Below are 16,520 nucleotides of genomic sequence, written 5' to 3'. Positions count from 1 at the left end.
CTGGGAAGCACCCCCCACCCCCCTCCATCCTCCGCAAGAAGGGCTCACCCGAGGCCTTGCTCTTGAAATAGATCAGGCGGGGAGGCTCGCAGTTGAGGAGGTTGAGGCTGCCTTCCAAGTTCAGGGGACGGATCTGCGTTGGGAACCAGATGGGTGAGGTGGCTGCCCTGCGCAGGCGGCGGGCACCGCGCACGCACCCCGAGCCTTACCCTGCGCAAGCCGACCGTCTGCACCCACTCCATGGTGCGCACGTCGAAGACATCCACGCCGTACTCGCTATACACCGTGACGTGCGTGGGGCTGCAACCTGGCGCACACGGAGCAGAGGGGTGAGCCCGGGCTGCCCGGTGGCAGAGGCCACCAACCCGCACGGGGGTGCGTCGGCCCAGGCCCCGGGGCCCCCACTGTGGAGGGAACCTCCGCTCCTGACATCTGACAGCGTTAAATACCACCGCACATTGAGCGCTGACGACGACCTACTCAAAACTTCGTTTTTCATTTAGCTTGCTTGTTATACAGTTATAGCAGAAGCTTATTACTGCTCAGGCTGAATGCATCGCAAATCCAGGCAGGGACCTAACATTTTTTCCTTAAGGCAAACAACTCCTTTGAGATTCCAGGAAGTCAGACTTCTGAGTAAACAGTTAAAATCTCGCCCAAGAAACTATCCCTGTGCTCTGAGTGAGGTGCTGGCCTTCCCTGAAGCTGTCTACAGGCTGCCCTCCTGCAGTCGGTCTGAACATACACGATGACAATCACTCTCCTGCACGGGCTGGGGGCCTGCTGCTCTCCCCCTCCCGCCACAGGTCTGGATGGAAAACCCTCCTGGGGCAGGGCTAGGAGACGGAGGCCTGCTGGCCCGTGGCACCTGAGGTCCATGGGGACTTCCCCACTGTTAGGACAGCGGGGCAGGCGTGAGCCAGCCCAGAGAGCATCCTCGAGGGCGCAGCTGCCATGCCAAGCGGGCGGGGGCTCTGGCTCAGCCTAGGTTCCTGTCCTCCTATGTCCCAGGGCTGAAAGTCACTCCTCACCACATCACACTTAACTGAATTTCTAAAAAGCTTCTGTTATGTTGATATTAGATTCCAAACGGGCTGCCTGATCACACCTGTTCTTTGGAGCACAAAAAAGAAAATACAACAGGGTTTAGGGAACAAAAGACGCTAAAACTAGTCGCCAAACTGTCCCGGTAGTGACATTTCAGACAAACCGTGAGGCCTCCTGAGTGCCACACATGATGAAGATGGCCAGAGGGCCCTGAAGGACCTCAAGAGACCTCACCCACGCGGGGGCTCCGGGGGCCGCTCCCCTCACGCGGGAGCATGTGGGGCTCCATCTGCAGACAGTTTACTGACAGACTAATACACTCAGCTGCCCAGTTAAAAAAAAAGTAACCGGTTAAATCAGCAGGAAGGCCCCTGCTGTTGGTGGGCAGGTCACTGCCCTGTGTGGCTCCCGGAAGGATGGGGCTCCTGTGACCAGGGTGGGGTGGTGTCTGTGTGTGAGGACACGTGTGTGCTCACGTGGGGCTCGCGATGAGCAGGAAGCAGGGCTAGGTCTTCACCCTGAGAGCTCCTGAATGAGTCCTGTAGCTCTAGACCTGGCTGGTGTCTGTACCGTGCACAGAGATGAACCGAGCACAGAGGAGGAGAGGGGGCTGGACTCGGAAGAGAATGCAGCAACCTCACGGCCAAGATCAGAGTGCGCGGCTCCCAGCGACCTGTATCCTGCTGGAGTTACCAGGTGGCCGCGAGCCCATTCTTGCACTGGCCGCCCACAAGGACAAGGGGGCACGGCGGGGGAGACCAGGAGGGGAGATGCTGAGGCCACAGCTGCCCGCATCGTGCCCGGGCCCCGGCCAAGGGCGAGCAAGGCCGAGAAAGAGCCAGGTCCCCTCGGGCCCTGGCTCCTGGTCCCAGTGCCCGTAGGTGTTCTGCCAGTTTGGTGAGGCCAGCGACAAGGCAGACCCAAGAGGTACCTTTAGGGAATCAGGGAAAAACAGAACACCCCCTCCTACCCTGCCAGCTTGAAGTAGATGTGTGACCCGCGAGTGACCACGCAGACCACCTGCTACGCCCTGTATTGAGTGGGTGGGATCTGAGGTCAGGCTTTTTGACATGAGAGCAGACGGCAGGCCAGCAGGGCGTGGAGCACAGACTCCAGTGGCTGGCGCCATCATCCTGGCAGACGGACGCTCGGTTGACCACCCAAAGTGGTTCCTGCCCGCAGCATGGCGTCTGTCCTGAGAGGACCCCGACCCAGAGGTCAGGGCCATGTACTTTCTGCCCAAGGAAACCTTTAGCTTGTTGTCATGACTGTGTAAAGTTTACACGTCACCAAGAATGTCTTTTAAAAAGTGAAACAACGCAGATCCTTCTCCCATCCGCCTTGCTTTCCCCTGGCGAGGCCAGCCGGCTGCTCGGCTCCTCGGCTGAGGGCCCCCCGAGGGAGGGGTGGGCAAGCCCAGCTGACCGGCCAGGGAATGGCCCCAGGCCCACCCTGTCCTCCGCAGCAAGCTGGGGAGTCCGCCTCTCCTGCCGCCCACCCTGAGCGCTCGGCTGAGGGGCAGGAGGACAGACCAAGGCAGAGAGGACACGTGCTGACCGGCGGGGCAGCAGCGGCGACGGGGTATGGCAACAGAAAACATATACATACTACAGGCAATGGGCGCCGCAGGCCACATGAGCTCCTGAGCGCGTGACCTCCGACCTTGTGGGTCCACGTACAGTCCCATGTGGCTGAAGCAAAGCAGGTACTCCTCACTTTTGAGCTCCACAGCACAAAGGGCATCAAAAGACTGTTGTGAGAGGAACGTAAGCGAGGGGTCATTGGGATTTACCAGGTTTAGAGCCTGCCCATCTCCCTGGGTGCTCAACAGAGAGAACCCGGAAGGGTAGCCAACACAGAGCCTGTCCTTGACCGCGGCCATCCACTGCACATTGCCAGGGGCCACAAGCTCGCTGAGCTTCCTGTGCAAAGGCTTAGTTCTCTGGATCTCATAGCAAAGGACCAGCCGCTTCACTGCCACAAACAGGCAGGTGGGGCCGCTCTTCTTCAGCGTCCCGGTCGCTATGAGCTGGCAGCCTTTTGTCTCCGGAAGCTTGATGTCCATGTTGCTCTCTGCCCCATCGAAGGAGGACCACGGACAGAGGTGGACGTGGTGGTTCCGGCCGCAGAGGAGGACAGCGACTCTCTCTTTGGGGGCGAGCTCGATCTGGTACACCTTCTTGTAGTCAGCCACACGGACGATCACTGTGGGACGGGGCGGGAGCGTGAGGCCAGGGTTCTGCAGACGCCCCCCGGAAGCCCTCCCGGTTCACGCCCTGCTGTCTCGTCTTTCTTGTACCCCTGGCTGGGAGGTGCTGAGTGCAGGGAGGCCCTGAGGGTGCACCCTGGATACCCCCTCATCCCTGAACCCAAGACCCTGCATCTGGAAAACAAAGGGCTGTCACCAGCTTCATTGGACCCTTAGATATACTCACAGGATGCAGCCACCTATTCCTGAGGGCCCCAGACCAACCCAGGACCCTCGACACCCTCCCCGGGTCAGGACCTCCACTGGGGTTTGAGTCAGAGCCCTGGGTCTGGATCCTGATGGGGAACAGCTCTGCAAGAGCAGCCACCACCCCAGAGCCACACACGCTCCCCTCTCTTCCCTGGGGCTGGAGTGCCGAGACCCCAGGCTCCCGGGGAAGGGGCCACTGCCCTCTCAGGGAAGCCCCCTGTTCACCAGGGAGATCCCTGGAGCCAGGCCCGGGCAGACTTGGGGATACTCCTGCTTTTTCTTCTGGGAGGAATGAAAAGTCAAAACGTGAAGCGAAGGAAGGAGCGTTTTGTCTGATAAGGCCTTGGTGTGCCCGGGAATTAAGGACCCGTCTCCCCTTGCCCCGTCCTTCCCAGGAGGACTCTCGAGACTGCTCTCGGCATCTCACTGGACCAGGCGGGCGCTGGGGCAGGCGGACAAGCGCCAGACAGCTGTCCACCATCGGTCTCATTTGTGGCCTGTTCCTCTCCTCAGCCGCTGGCTGATCTCCTTCTCTGTGAAGCTCTCTGATGCGGAGACTGAACTCCGCCATCCAGGGAACCCACCTTAATGCCCACGCGTCCCCACCACTGACCCCTGCCTGCGGCACAGAACGGACGGCCCAAGTGCCACACACTCACCATCCCGGGTCACCTCTATGACGTAGAGCCCTTCCTCGAGGCCAATGGCGATCCGGTCCCCGTCTGTGGACGACGCAAAGGAAGTCACGATCCTCTATCTCCGGAGTAACTACGAGTCCCCATGCTGCCCACCCGCCCTGGCCCCCTGCGTGGGCACCGCAGCGCGGGACACGCACCCAGGATGGCGGCCGTGAGCACGGCCTTGATGAGGGGCAGCGAGCTGTCGTAGGCCTCCTGGGGCACGTGCACCGCCTGGCTCTGCAGGCGGTTCTTCTGGAGGATGGCCTGCAGGCCCTCCAAGATCCCCACCCACTTCCGCTTCTCGTTTTCGTTCTCCGTCAGGATGAGCAGCGAGCTGGTCTTAGAAGGGGCACCTAAGAGAGAGGCCGTCACCTTCAGGACAGAAAACAAGACAAACGAGTCATAAGACAACGGCACACGGAGCCAGTGCCAGGCAGCCTAGAGGGGCGAGCACGAGGCCGCTGCCTGGAGCGTTCCCTCTGGGGGCCACCGGGATCCCGGTGCAGCCGCCCGCAGGGGCCGTGAGCAGCCTGACCTCTGAGTGCAGGGCACTCCACTCTCACCAAAACCAGCTAACTGTTCTTTCTAACTGCTCTTGTCACAGCCAGGAAACCCACTCTCAGAATGCGTCCAGCTAGAGTAGGAGTTCCCTGGCAGTCCAGTGGTCAGGATGCCACACTCTCACTGCCAAGGGCCCAGGTTCAACCCTAGGTCAGGAAACTGAGATCCCAAAAGCTGTACAGTGCAGCCAAAGCCAAGAAAACAGACAAAAAGAAAGGGGAAAAACAACATAAAACAACATCCACGGACAAGGCACTCTCGCACACCCACCTCCCTGGGGGCTCCCCAAACCCCAGGCACCGCAAGCGACCCTTGCTGCTACAGAATCATCTGGCCACAGCGATGGCAACTCTCTGTACGACATACAGAGGCAGGTTCTGAATAGAGACGCGATTTAACAGAAAATGACCCGTGGTCTTGGTTTTGTGGTCAACCAGATTTTACTGCAGCTGTGAAAATTCCCAGTGGAGGGGGAACTCAGTCTTCTGGAAGCTTCCTGAAGCCACAGCACCACCACCAGCCCAGCAGGGTGCGCCCCCCCTCCGCCAACAAGGCTGCTGACAGCAGCATCTACTGATTTCTTTCCTGCTTTGCTCGGGTCAATGGCCAGCGAGTCCCGGGAGGGAGGCTGAAGGGCCCGTTTCCCTACAGCCAACCCATGAGGCAGCTTCAGCGGCCAGTACCCTGGACGGAGGGGCCAGGACAGACTGCAGATGAGGATGGAGCTGGAAGGCCTGGCCCTGGGGGGCTGGTGGCTGGATGAGCCGAGAGGCCCACAGTCTAGAGAAACAGGAGGTCCCTTCACGCAGGCCCCTTGCTACCACACTAGGAAATGCTCAGTAACAACCCTTTCATTTTAGCCACATGCACTTCTTTAATGATTAATGAAACATGTTGAAAAACCAGGAAAAAACGTACCCTGAATATACATGGAATATCTCGGCGTGAGGCGTGTATGACGTCTGAAGCCAGGACGGAGCTCACAGAGAACTCTTCATCTCTGTAAGAAATAACACGTTCAGAACACAGGGCCTGTCCTCCACCCATGGGACCACGATGAGAGAGGACACCTCTGGGAAAACCTTCCAGAACACAGTGGCGGCCCCCTGCCTCCACCCGGATAGGAAACACTGGTACTGACAAAGCCAACCTACGCAGGGTGAGCCTCGCGCACGCGTTTCGATGGTGGGGGGCGTCGGGCACTTAACCCCTCCCCGAGCCACACTGCTCTGGCTGTGCCAGGCCGCGCGGCAGGCACACACCACATCTCTGCTGTGTCCTCTGCTTGGCCGTAAACAGGGGAATGAAGTCTGCTGTGGCAGCCAGGGAGTCCCAGCCACTCTCGACCCTGGGCTGTGAGCAGCAGACGCCCGGGACGCCCAGTGCATCCTCAGCACGGCTGGGCTGGGCACACCTATGTGTGTGTGTGCACATGCATGTGCGTGCGTGTAGGGGGGATGGGCAGGACCACCTGGGGACGTTTCCAAACCACAGGTGCCCCCAGTCACCCCTGCCCCACGGGCCCCCAGGTACCGATGCTGCAGAGGCAGCTGCAGGGCAGGTGGCAGAGCAGGTGGCTGGGGCAGGTGGCAGGCTCTCCACGTGGGGGATGTGGCTGCCGTGGCAGCTGCAACCCCAGGCTCCAAGCTAAGCTCGCCCTGTTTCTTAACTGGCTTAGTCTTCCCACAGCCCCAGGCCTCAGAGTGCTGCTATTCTGCCCATTCCAGGGAGTGAGGTGTTAATGGGGGGCTCCGTGCTTTCCTGTGCTGATGGCAGGAGGGAGCTGAGGAGGCACGAGGGGGTTACGAGAGGTGCCTCTGAGCGGGCGCGGCGGCCACAGGGAGTCAGGGCTCCCAGAGGCAGAGCAGACAGGCCGCCCCGGCTGCGCACTGCCTGGGCTGTATTCTCTCTGTATTCTATCTGTGCATCATTTTCTCATTAGATGCCTACTTGGCAAATCTTCCAGGGCAAAAACATCCACAGCGGGAAGGTTTCTAGCGGGCCCGTTTCAGAGTGGCACAACGACTAAGGATGTGAAGGAAGGAACAAGGTTAAAGACGACCAAGCAGTGAACCCCCGCCGTAAGACACGCAGGTCAGGCGACAGGCCCAGGACGAGGGCGGGCCGCACACACTGACCTGAGGTCCAAGACTTGGCTGGCCAGGACGCCGGGCTGGGCGGACTTGCCCTCGGGCAGGTCGTACAGGAAGAGCCTGCAGTCACAGACCACCGCGAAGGCTCGCTGCCACCCCTTCTTCACCCCGGTTGGTTTGGGGATCTGCAGATCAAAGTGACCGTGTTCCCCAGGGCCAGGGCGCCAGCCGCAGGCAGTGCAAAGGCAGGCCCGGGAGACTTCTCTGAGGCGGCTGCCGTGCCAGGGTCCTCCCCCGCTGCTGCTTGGCCAGCCGAGGCTAGGAGCAGAGCTGCGTCTGGGCCCAGGAAAGCTCGCGACGCTGCTGGGGAGGAGCCCCCCATCACCAAAGGGGTTGCAGGAGACAAGGTGGGTGGCTCAGTGCATGGGCGTGCTCAGAGCAGACATGGCGTGCTGTGACACGTGGCGTGTCATGGAGTGCTGGGCCCGGCACAGCACCTTCAGATGGCACTGGGCTTAAAGCCCATCAGTCCAGGGGGTGGGACAAGAGGCCTTGGATGAGTGTTTCTGCGGGGTCCAAAGGACCCAGGAGGACAGTGCACCCGGAACCGGCACATGGGGCAAAGGGATGGATTTCCAGTGCAGCCGGACTTGGCTGTGGGCAGCAGGCTGGCCGCCCGCCTGAGCACGGCTGCGGGTCACATCCTACCTTCACGTAGCCCTTGTAGGCTGTCCCTATGCCTCTCTGCACGTCCACACCTAGAGGCCGCTTGGACTGCTCGGGGGGGACGGGGCACACCTGGGGGGCGCGGTCTCTGCAGGACGCATGGCAGGCGAACGAGCACACTGCAAAAGCGGGGAGGTGCCGTGAGACTCGCACCCCACAGCAGGGGGGTGTCACGAGGGACGCGTGGCGCCCCCAGAAGGGACAGTTCCCACAGACACTCAGGGACACGGGTGTCGATTAACTTCTCTGCACACTCATTGGCCCTGGCACAGGGCAGGCACACGACTCGGAGGCGTGAAATGCTGGTAATGACAGACCCGGAAGAACAGGCCACACGGCGGTGCTTCTCCAGACGACTTGGTAGTGAAATACTTTAAAGCTCTTTTTACTCTGCTTTCCCTTACTTTGGAAAACAGACGTGGATGTTAACTTTACAGCAAACAAGGATGAGAGGTGCCCTGGCCACCCCGGAGCAGCGCGCTGTCCGCTGCAGCAGGACTTCAACCTTGGCTGTGCCTGGCTCAGCCAGCAGAGGAGCCTCCGGGGCCCCCTCCCGGTTGGGCCACCCCGGGCTCCAGGCCTTCACCACGCCCCAACCCCGGGCCCTCGCGGCGGGCAGGCGCACTCACCATCGCAGGCGTAGCCCTGGCGGATCAGCCCCACCATCAGGGAGGTGCAGTGGCTGCATTGTGTGGGGCTGGAGAAGGACTTGATGCTCAGCTGGTGTGCCTTTGGCTGCAGGAAGGACGTCGAGGGTGAGACAGGGAGGTGGGGATGGGGCCACCTGCTCGTGAGCAAACGTTTCAACCTCCGGGGCGCGACCTCTAGAGGCTGAATCGCGTGCTTTCGCCATGAGGTACACGGCTCCCAGGGGTGCCATCCACGGAGAGGCTGACCCAGAGAACGAGCCCACATGCGCCTCCCACAGCGAGCACCCTCTCTGCCCACGCCGGTGAGGCTGGCGGGCCGGGGCGCCGCAGAGACACCACTGAAAACACACTGGCGCGAGCAGGGGCTCCAGGGCTGACCTGGGCCACATTTTGGGGTGCACAGCCCCCCACAGCAGCTCATTCCTCCCAGGAAGAGTCTGTAAAAACCCAACACTCCTCACTGGCAGACCAGACGGGGACGCCATGGACAATGGAATGAGAACCTCAGCGCTGGTGAAGCTCAAGGCAGCAAAGAGCAGGGATCCGCGCCCTTCAGGGCCCAGAAGATGTTGAGCCGTTCGTCAGAATGAGGGCTCGACCAGCACAAAACCCAGAGCCCGGTCTGCTCTCTGCCTCCCTGAGAGCCGCAAGCCCAAAGCCTGGCTGTTGGCTAGACTCAAATGAAACCAAGCCCCCTGTCTCTAGCAGGCACGGCTGTCTGCAGCTTCAGCCTTAAGAGAGGCCATGCCTAAGTTAAAGAAGAAAAGCACCCAGCACGTGAGGCCAGATGTCTGCTCAGCTGGGAACCTAGGGCCTCATCACACCCTCAAAGTCGGGCTCAGCTCTCCAAGATACACTGACGAGCACGACAAGTTAGGAAGCAGCACGTTCAGCAGCTTTCCATTTACGTGGGGGGAAAATTGCCTCCCCAAAACCACATGCTTCTCTAGGGCTCCAAGTGCAACCAGATACATGGGAAAACATGTGAAGCAGGGACTTAACAGACACTTAACGGAGAGCGGCACACTACCAGGGAAGGAGACGTGGTCTGGGGAGAGAGGGAAGAGGACCAGGGAGACCAGACTCTGAAATTTTCCAATTAAAATACATTCATGTGTCACTGGTTTAATTAAGAAAACACAGGGTCCTGACACTTTATGGCTCAACACACTACTCAGAACAAAACATTACTCTGTAAACGAAAATATTAAGTTCGGCTTGTTTACACAAAGTCACCTAAAACCAAGAAACCCGCCTGCCCCCCAGGGAAGAGCAAGCAGCCCTACCTTTGGTCCCGCCAGAGCGAGGGTCTGTGCGGTGGGCAGCGGTACGGCGGGCAGCCTCTGAGGGGCCCGGGCCACGTCCTGGGGACAAGCGGGGACAGGTGAGCAGCGTCCAGCTCAGCGCACGCCTCACTCGGCAGCACTGATTAGCAGGAACCGTTCTGCAGTCTCAATCCACTGTGCTGTCGGGACAGCCGTGGAGCCGCCCTCAGCAGGCTGAGGCCCCAACGGGAATTCTCAAACGAGGCTGCCTCAGAGGGACAAGCTGCCAGGGCAGTGCCTGTGAGGGTCCGCGAGGCGCACAGACATGGGGAGGGGTCAGAGCCCGGCTCTTGGGGGTCGACGGGGCGATGCTCACCTCCGGCTGCTCTGCGCCCGTGGCCACAGAGACCACTAAGGACGCCTCTGGCTTTGGAGCTTGTGTTTCTTGCTCACTAGTGGAGCTGGTCTGAAAACAAAGGCAGAGAAACACTGTGGGGATAAGGGAACTCATCCTGCGGAAGTCAGAGGCTAACTGCACGTTCTTCATTTAAAAAGTGCGTTTCACTCGGGACCTGGGGTCCCAGCCCAGACTCAGTCCCACCACGGACCCCACCTCACTCACAACTGTCTTGCCTTCCCGAGACCACTGCCCTCAGCGTCCTGGGGTGGGGGCGACTGTGAGGGAGGGTTACCGCCGAGGCCTCACCCTCCAACCGCAGCCTGGTCCGCCCGCCCTCTGAGCTCGCAGGCCGTGACTCACTCTACACCCGGGAGCCCTAAGCTCAAGTGGCCACATGCTCCAGAACCTCATTTCTGGGACCGAGAATAAATTCTAACATTGAAAAGGGCTGTGGACCTATGACCAGAAGGAGGAATTTCCCTTTAAGTTCCATGACACAGGGAAGCAATGCTTGGTTCTAAGAATCCAAGACTCTCAAATTACTTTTACAAGCTGAAGCTAGAGCCGCATTCTAAAACCACCTACAGACGACCTCAGGAGTGCTCCCGACTCAAACATTCCCCTGTCACCAGCAACTGTGTTTTACGAACACACACAATTTACGTAGTGTTGTCTACAGGTGACCCAGGGTAGCTGGGCAGGTAGTTCCACACTGAAATCCCATCGAACCACATCAGAGAAACACTTTCCACTGGCTCAAATTAACCAGGCTGCTGCCTAAGGAGCCAAATTCACAGGGAAGGCAGGGTGCACACAGAGACACACGCATGACTATGAACTGCGATATGTAAATCCAGTGAGCACACTCGTAAGGGAAAGGCCAGATCCATTAGCCACAGATATAAGCAACTTTCCCCCATAAATGAGGTATATAAATGAGTTTTTAGATAAATGCATTTTTAGATAAACGAAGGGCAAAAGAACATTTCGTAATTTAACTGCAGCCAAGGAACAGCCCTGCTAGTTTCATTTGGCCGGACAATTAACCGAAAGGGTGTAGACGGGATGGGGAGGGGTCCGCACTCGGAGGCGATGAGCGCAGGCCCCACGCTGGCAGTGACTGACTTCTTCCCAAGAGGCTGGCAGAGAGGACATGCGGGAGGAGACGGAGCCCTTGCTTGTGACAGACGGGAGGAACGAAAACCAGCATTCCCACCTGATATAAACCTCCAGGAAAATCTACTGATTCAGTGCTGTGGCCAGCATTTTAGTGTAAAGCACAGCTTCGCACGGGGAAGGCAGATCAGGAGCTTCTATCAGAAGATTCTCAGGTCTGCAAACCCTCCTAACACACCCGACTCTGACCAAGCAGTTTTTCATCAGTAACTGTTCTTCCTACTTAAGTCACGGGGTAGCGAGGGACGAAAACTAAACGTGAAAAACGGCAGGAGTGCTGGCTACAGGGGACGGGGTCTCGGATCACGCGCAGCCTGCCCCTCTGGCCACCCCCTGTGACAGGAGGGACGCGCTAGAGGCCACCTGGCCCATGGCCTGCTGCCGTCCATGAGCTCTAGAGAAAAGCCACCCCATCCTGGCCATGACCTGAGTCTCAGCCTCTTGGGAGTCTGTGGCCCTGCAGCGCTGGGAGGAGGCACGGGGCTGACCAGCAGCCTGTGTCTGGAAGAGCCACCAGCGTAAACAGTTACATGTATTTGCTTCTTAAAAACTGAGGACTTAAGGGAAAAGGCGGCATCACACATTCGATAAAAACCCCTCTTGACAGGTTCATGTAAATAGGTGGGTGCCCAGAATGCTGAGAGCAACACAGATCTGCTTTGGTTTTGTAACAACTGGTCTAGGCTAGGATCATGGTGGTCCGCTAACCCACAGATGACCACTGGTGCCTCCTGAGTCCCTCTGGGGCAGGTCCGCGGACACCACCTCCACCTCAGGGCCAAGAAGCTTAGCATCCCCAGTGCTGAGCCAAGTAGCCTCCACTCGCAGGAAGAACACACCATCTCCGGTATAGAGTTCACATCAGAACTTCCAACCCATGTCTAATCAAGAGGAAGAGTGGAGGATAATCTACAAGACAACCGGTTTGGACACTACAAAAATATCAGGTTATAAATGGGGGTGGGGGGGCGCGACTCCAGATGGAAGGAGACCAGAGAGGTGCTGGCTCCTGGGCACAGGGGGGTGGCCCTGTGCTCAGTGACCTCAGCAAAGAAGCACCGGACAGCTTAGTGTCTGCGGGTCACAATGCTGCACCTCACACTCAGAAAGCTCCGTGTGTACAGAGAGAGGGAGAGAGCAAGGGGCAGAACGCCAGGCGAGAGGCACGTGTGTGTTCACCGTGCTGCTTTCCGCTTCCTGCAGGTGTACAGTGTTCTGGTAAAAAGGAAACAAAAGCAACGACAAACACATCAGGGGGCCCGTTAGTGAGACCTGCCGGCGTGTCTCAGGGGTGGCCAGGAAGGGTCCACCCTGCAGTTTGGCGGAAGAAGGACCGACTGCCCCGCCTCCAAGGGGTGCCGTGAAGAGCCTCAGCGGCCGAGGAGGACGGGCCCAGCTGCTCCCAGGAGCTGCTTTCTGTGTCCCAGGGGCTCTGGCTGCCTCTGGCGTGGTCACCCCGAGCGGAGGCACTGAGCTGCACCACCAGGACCTCAACAGGGGGCCCGCAGCCGGGCTGTTCTTCCATACCAGCCACCCCACCCATCGGCGAGTCTGCACAGAAGCCCCTGAAGGGGTAACGTGACCGGCTGCCCGGGGAGAATGTGTGTTTTAAAAACTGTCTGAAACACTCACTGCCCAGGCGGAGGCTGGCGGGGGTCTCTTTCCTGAAGGTGCCAAGCACTTCCTTCACCCCATGTGATTTGAGGAAGTGGGAACACTTCTCTGGGTGCACTTCACGTACCTTAACTGTCTCAAACTGTCACATGTTAACTTACTGGTATGTTTGTGGTCACAGGTAGCCAAACCAAATTAAACTATTAATACTTCTAATTTATCATAAATTCATTTGTCACTTAAAAAAATACTTACTCTAAATGTCAGATCATGTGCAAGAGGTGCAGTGTTGAAATACTCAAAAATAGAATCCTGAAAATCTGGAAGTTTGAGTCCTGTAAGAATAAAACGAGACTTGTCAAGGTATAAAATTTAAGACTGTTTCTTAAGCTTTATGGGAAGAATCAGTATCATCAAGATAGCAATTCTCTGTAAGTGAACTGACAAATCTGATGCGATTACAGTAAAAATACCATTAAACTTGCCCCAGAGCTGGACATCTGGAGTAACCAAGGAAGACTACCTGGCAAAAAGGTGGTAGGAAGACTACCTACCACCCCTCTAAAAATTAGGGGGTGGTAGGGGAGGAGACCTACCAAATACTGACGCCGATTCACTGAAGCACATGTTCTAATTAGAAGCATGGGTCCTGCCTGTGGACAATGAACAAGGTAGAAACCCAGAAACAGCCCTCAGCCCCCATAGCAACTCATCTCATCTATGGTGAGGCTGACATCTGAAGTCAGCATCGAGAGGAACTGTTTAATGACTGGCATCAGACAGCTAACAAGTCTCGGAACAAAAGACAGAACGGGTCCTCCTCAAGCTGTACGTCACAGTAACTTCCCGATGGGTCAGTAATCCAAAGTTTAAAAATGAAGTCACAGAAGTATCTGAAGAAAACATGGGTGAATTACTTGAACAACTGGGGACTTGGGGAATATTTCCCTATGACTTAAAATAGGGAAAAAAACTAACAAATCTGACACATAAAAATTAAAATAGCAAAACAAAATGAAAACGGTAATAAAAAAAACATGTAATGCTTGGCAAAAAAAAAAAAAAAAAAAAATCGGGCTTCCCTGGTGGCTCAGTGGTAAACTGCCTGCAGACGCAAGACGCACGGGTGTGACCCCTGATCCGGGAAGACCCCACTGGCCGAGGGGCAGGTAAGTCTGTGCCCCACGACTACTGAGCTCTGTCTCTAGAGCCCAGGGACCGCAGCAAGGGAAGGCCACATGCCCTGGAGCCCGTGCTCTGCCGTGAGAGAGGCCACAGCGACGAGAAGCCCACTGCAGGGGCTCCTGCAGCAACAAAGACCCAGCACAGCCAAGGATAGATAAAATAAAAAAAAATAAGCCAAGTAAAAAGACAAAAAGACAAACTAGGAAGATTATTTGCAACTTTTGTCAAACAAAAGACTCTAGCCCTCAACATATAAACAGCTTCTAAGAATTAAGAAAAAGCCACAGTCTGAACTTATACAAATGGGTAGAAAATACCAATCTATAAACCACAGAGTGAGGTACAAACTGCCCTCAAACACGTGAAAAGATGCGCAACCTTGCTTGTAAGAACTGTGAACGTGGTGCCACTTCTCACCCGCTCCAAGCGAGGTCACCCCTGGTGGGCGAGGCTGCAGGGCAGGGACCCCCGCCTGCCCTGTGCCGGGGACACAAACCCACAGCACAGGAGCAGAGCCCAGAGCCGGCGCGGCTGGGCCTGAGTGTGCGCACGCTCCCCCTCCACCAGCAGCCCTGCAGCAAATGTCGCACGCACGCGGCACGCCCCGCCACAGGGGACCGGAGCAGCAGGACTCCCAGCGGGTGCTGTGCCGAGCTGGCTGCACGAAGGACCCGGGCCGCCAGCCAAGGGTCGTGGCCTCACCCGATCACAGGTCAGGGCAGGCCAGGCCTCTGTGAGGCCTAATGACACAGACACAGGCACCGGCTTTATATTTTCAAGGTAGAACAAAGGGAAGGACACACCGAAAACTGTGGCTGCCTTTTTGGGAAGGCGTCTTTGGACAAACCCTATTTCAGAATTTGGGCTTTGGGATTAGGGCAAGCGCTTTCCTTATAGAACTAAAAACCATTAAAATTAAAAGAAATTAAATCTAAAATAAAACCATTTCATTAAAAAAGGTTTATATGTAAACAATTCAGAAGCTTATGATACTAATTTACCAGTATCTGCTCTAAACTTTTCTTCCATCTTCTTCTTCAAAATTTCCATTTCTTCTAGTAGTTCTCTATTTTTGGCTTCAGAATCCTTTAGTTTGCTAAAATACAAAATAAAAGGCTTTAAGTGCCCTGAGCTCAGGTCATCTCTGTGCTGGTTCAGAGCGTCGAAGTAGGTAGGTTGGTAGGAAGGGTGTGTGTGTGGGGTGTGTGTGTGTGTGTGTGTGTTGCGGGGGTTGCTTCTCCCAGGTGTCTGGGAAAGCACCCAGACCCACTTGACAGACACTCAAGCCCACTCTCAGCATCAGCTGCTGCTCACTGCGTCATGGATCATACATGAGCGTCACTTAAAAAGTCACAGTTTACAAAGTGTATCTCATGAGGCCCTAATGGAGTCCCCGATGGCCCCGCCTCTGAGGACGCATGGCTCAGTCACTCAGCTGTCAGGCCCCAGGCGTCTTCCCTGGAATGAGCGCGACAGCGGGCCGCGCCGAAGACCCACACCACTGCACGCGCAGCGGGGCCTCTGCTCCCAGAGCGGCGAGGACGGGCCAGCACCGGGCCCAGCGGACCCCGGCGGGGAGGCAGGCAGCAAGCCTCGCTCAGAGCCCCGTGGTGATCATGGTGACGCCAGGGGAACCGGTCACCGCCCGCCCCTCACCCCGCTCTGTGAGGCGGGGGGTGTACACGCGCTCGCCTCACAGGGATGCTGGAAGGGTCATGTGCGTTCACAGTAACGGTCTCACAGCAGCTCCAAGCAGAGGCAGTATATTTAAACAGCAGCTGTTACCACCATCAGTTTTTCAGCCCCAAACTGACACGATTTCCTGTCACTGACACCATCACTTCCAGGTCCCCCCCTCATGAAGACGTGTCAGGGCTTGGCCAACCACGTGGACAGGTCCACCGCAGGCAGGTCGGCCCAGCTTTCTTAAGGCTGCAGCTCATTACAGATCCTGAGGGAACAGAACAGAACCCACAGACGGCAGGCTCTCATCAAACGTCTGCTGAACTCACTGCCTTGTCAAACAGTGTTTTCTATGACTGCTTGAAGGTGGGGAAAAATTCTGAATATTTTAGTGTGTTGATTTTAGCTTTTAAAGAAAAAAACGCTAAGCTGAAGAGGTGGACAGGAAGGCCAGAGAGGTGTCCATGGATATGTGGGTCCTGTCACCCAGCTCAGGGCGGCAAGCACCCTGTTCACACTCAGAAAGAGACACAGATGCTTCAAAACTGCAGACTCACACACGCTCATTCTGTCCTGAAAACCCTGCACATGCTTATCCGTGCCCCAGGCCTGAGCACCGAGCGCCAGGAACAGCACTCTGCTCGTCCCAACAGCCCCGGGTTGGCAGGCACCTTTCAAAGGAGAGGTTCATGTCCTTGACCTTCCTCAGCTCCTCCTGCACGAGCTGCTTGGCCCGGATCTCCGCCTCCAGGGCCGACTGCAGTTCCAGCCGTGCAGACATGTCCAGCTTCTGACTGCGGCGAACTTTCCAGAGCGGGTCCTGCAGAGGTGGTTTCAGACGTTAAAACACATTCTGAACCAACTCACTCCTTTAACAACATTAATGCTAACAGGTAATTTATCTTCTTTGAATCTTAAGACTTTATTATATTTAAATATTAACTCTCGGATGTTATTAAATTCCATGGGACCCAATTTTAGT

General features: G+C 56.9%; 1 protein-coding gene across 2 annotated transcripts in view; it reads right to left on the bottom strand.

The window, feature by feature from the left end:
• The window catches only part of CDC42BPB (CDC42 binding protein kinase beta), a 94,697-nt gene that overhangs the window by 4,668 nt on the left and 73,509 nt on the right, over window positions 1-16,520 (bottom strand). The window contains exons 19-32 of one of the 2 annotated variants that reach the window (XM_025271444.3): window positions 16,210-16,358; window positions 14,857-14,951; window positions 12,926-13,005; window positions 9,857-9,946; window positions 9,502-9,579; window positions 8,195-8,300; window positions 7,548-7,684; window positions 6,885-7,024; window positions 5,665-5,746; window positions 4,341-4,557; window positions 4,165-4,227; window positions 2,656-3,252; window positions 210-307; window positions 49-133 (exon numbers count right to left, since the gene is read on the bottom strand). In XM_025271444.3, the coding sequence (XP_025127229.3) occupies window positions 49-133; window positions 210-307; window positions 2,656-3,252; window positions 4,165-4,227; window positions 4,341-4,557; window positions 5,665-5,746; window positions 6,885-7,024; window positions 7,548-7,684; window positions 8,195-8,300; window positions 9,502-9,579; window positions 9,857-9,946; window positions 12,926-13,005; window positions 14,857-14,951; window positions 16,210-16,358 (2,017 nt within the window). The remainder of the gene's footprint in view (window positions 1-48; window positions 134-209; window positions 308-2,655; window positions 3,253-4,164; window positions 4,228-4,340; window positions 4,558-5,664; window positions 5,747-6,884; window positions 7,025-7,547; window positions 7,685-8,194; window positions 8,301-9,501; window positions 9,580-9,856; window positions 9,947-12,925; window positions 13,006-14,856; window positions 14,952-16,209; window positions 16,359-16,520) is intronic. The other variant, XR_006547079.2, reaches the window with a different exon arrangement.

This window comes from Bubalus bubalis, chromosome 20 (genome assembly GCF_019923935.1).
Source record: "Bubalus bubalis isolate 160015118507 breed Murrah chromosome 20, NDDB_SH_1, whole genome shotgun sequence".
In the NCBI taxonomy this organism is placed as follows: Eukaryota; Metazoa; Chordata; class Mammalia; order Artiodactyla; family Bovidae; genus Bubalus; species Bubalus bubalis.
This window is presented reverse-complemented; position numbering and strand designations above follow the sequence as displayed.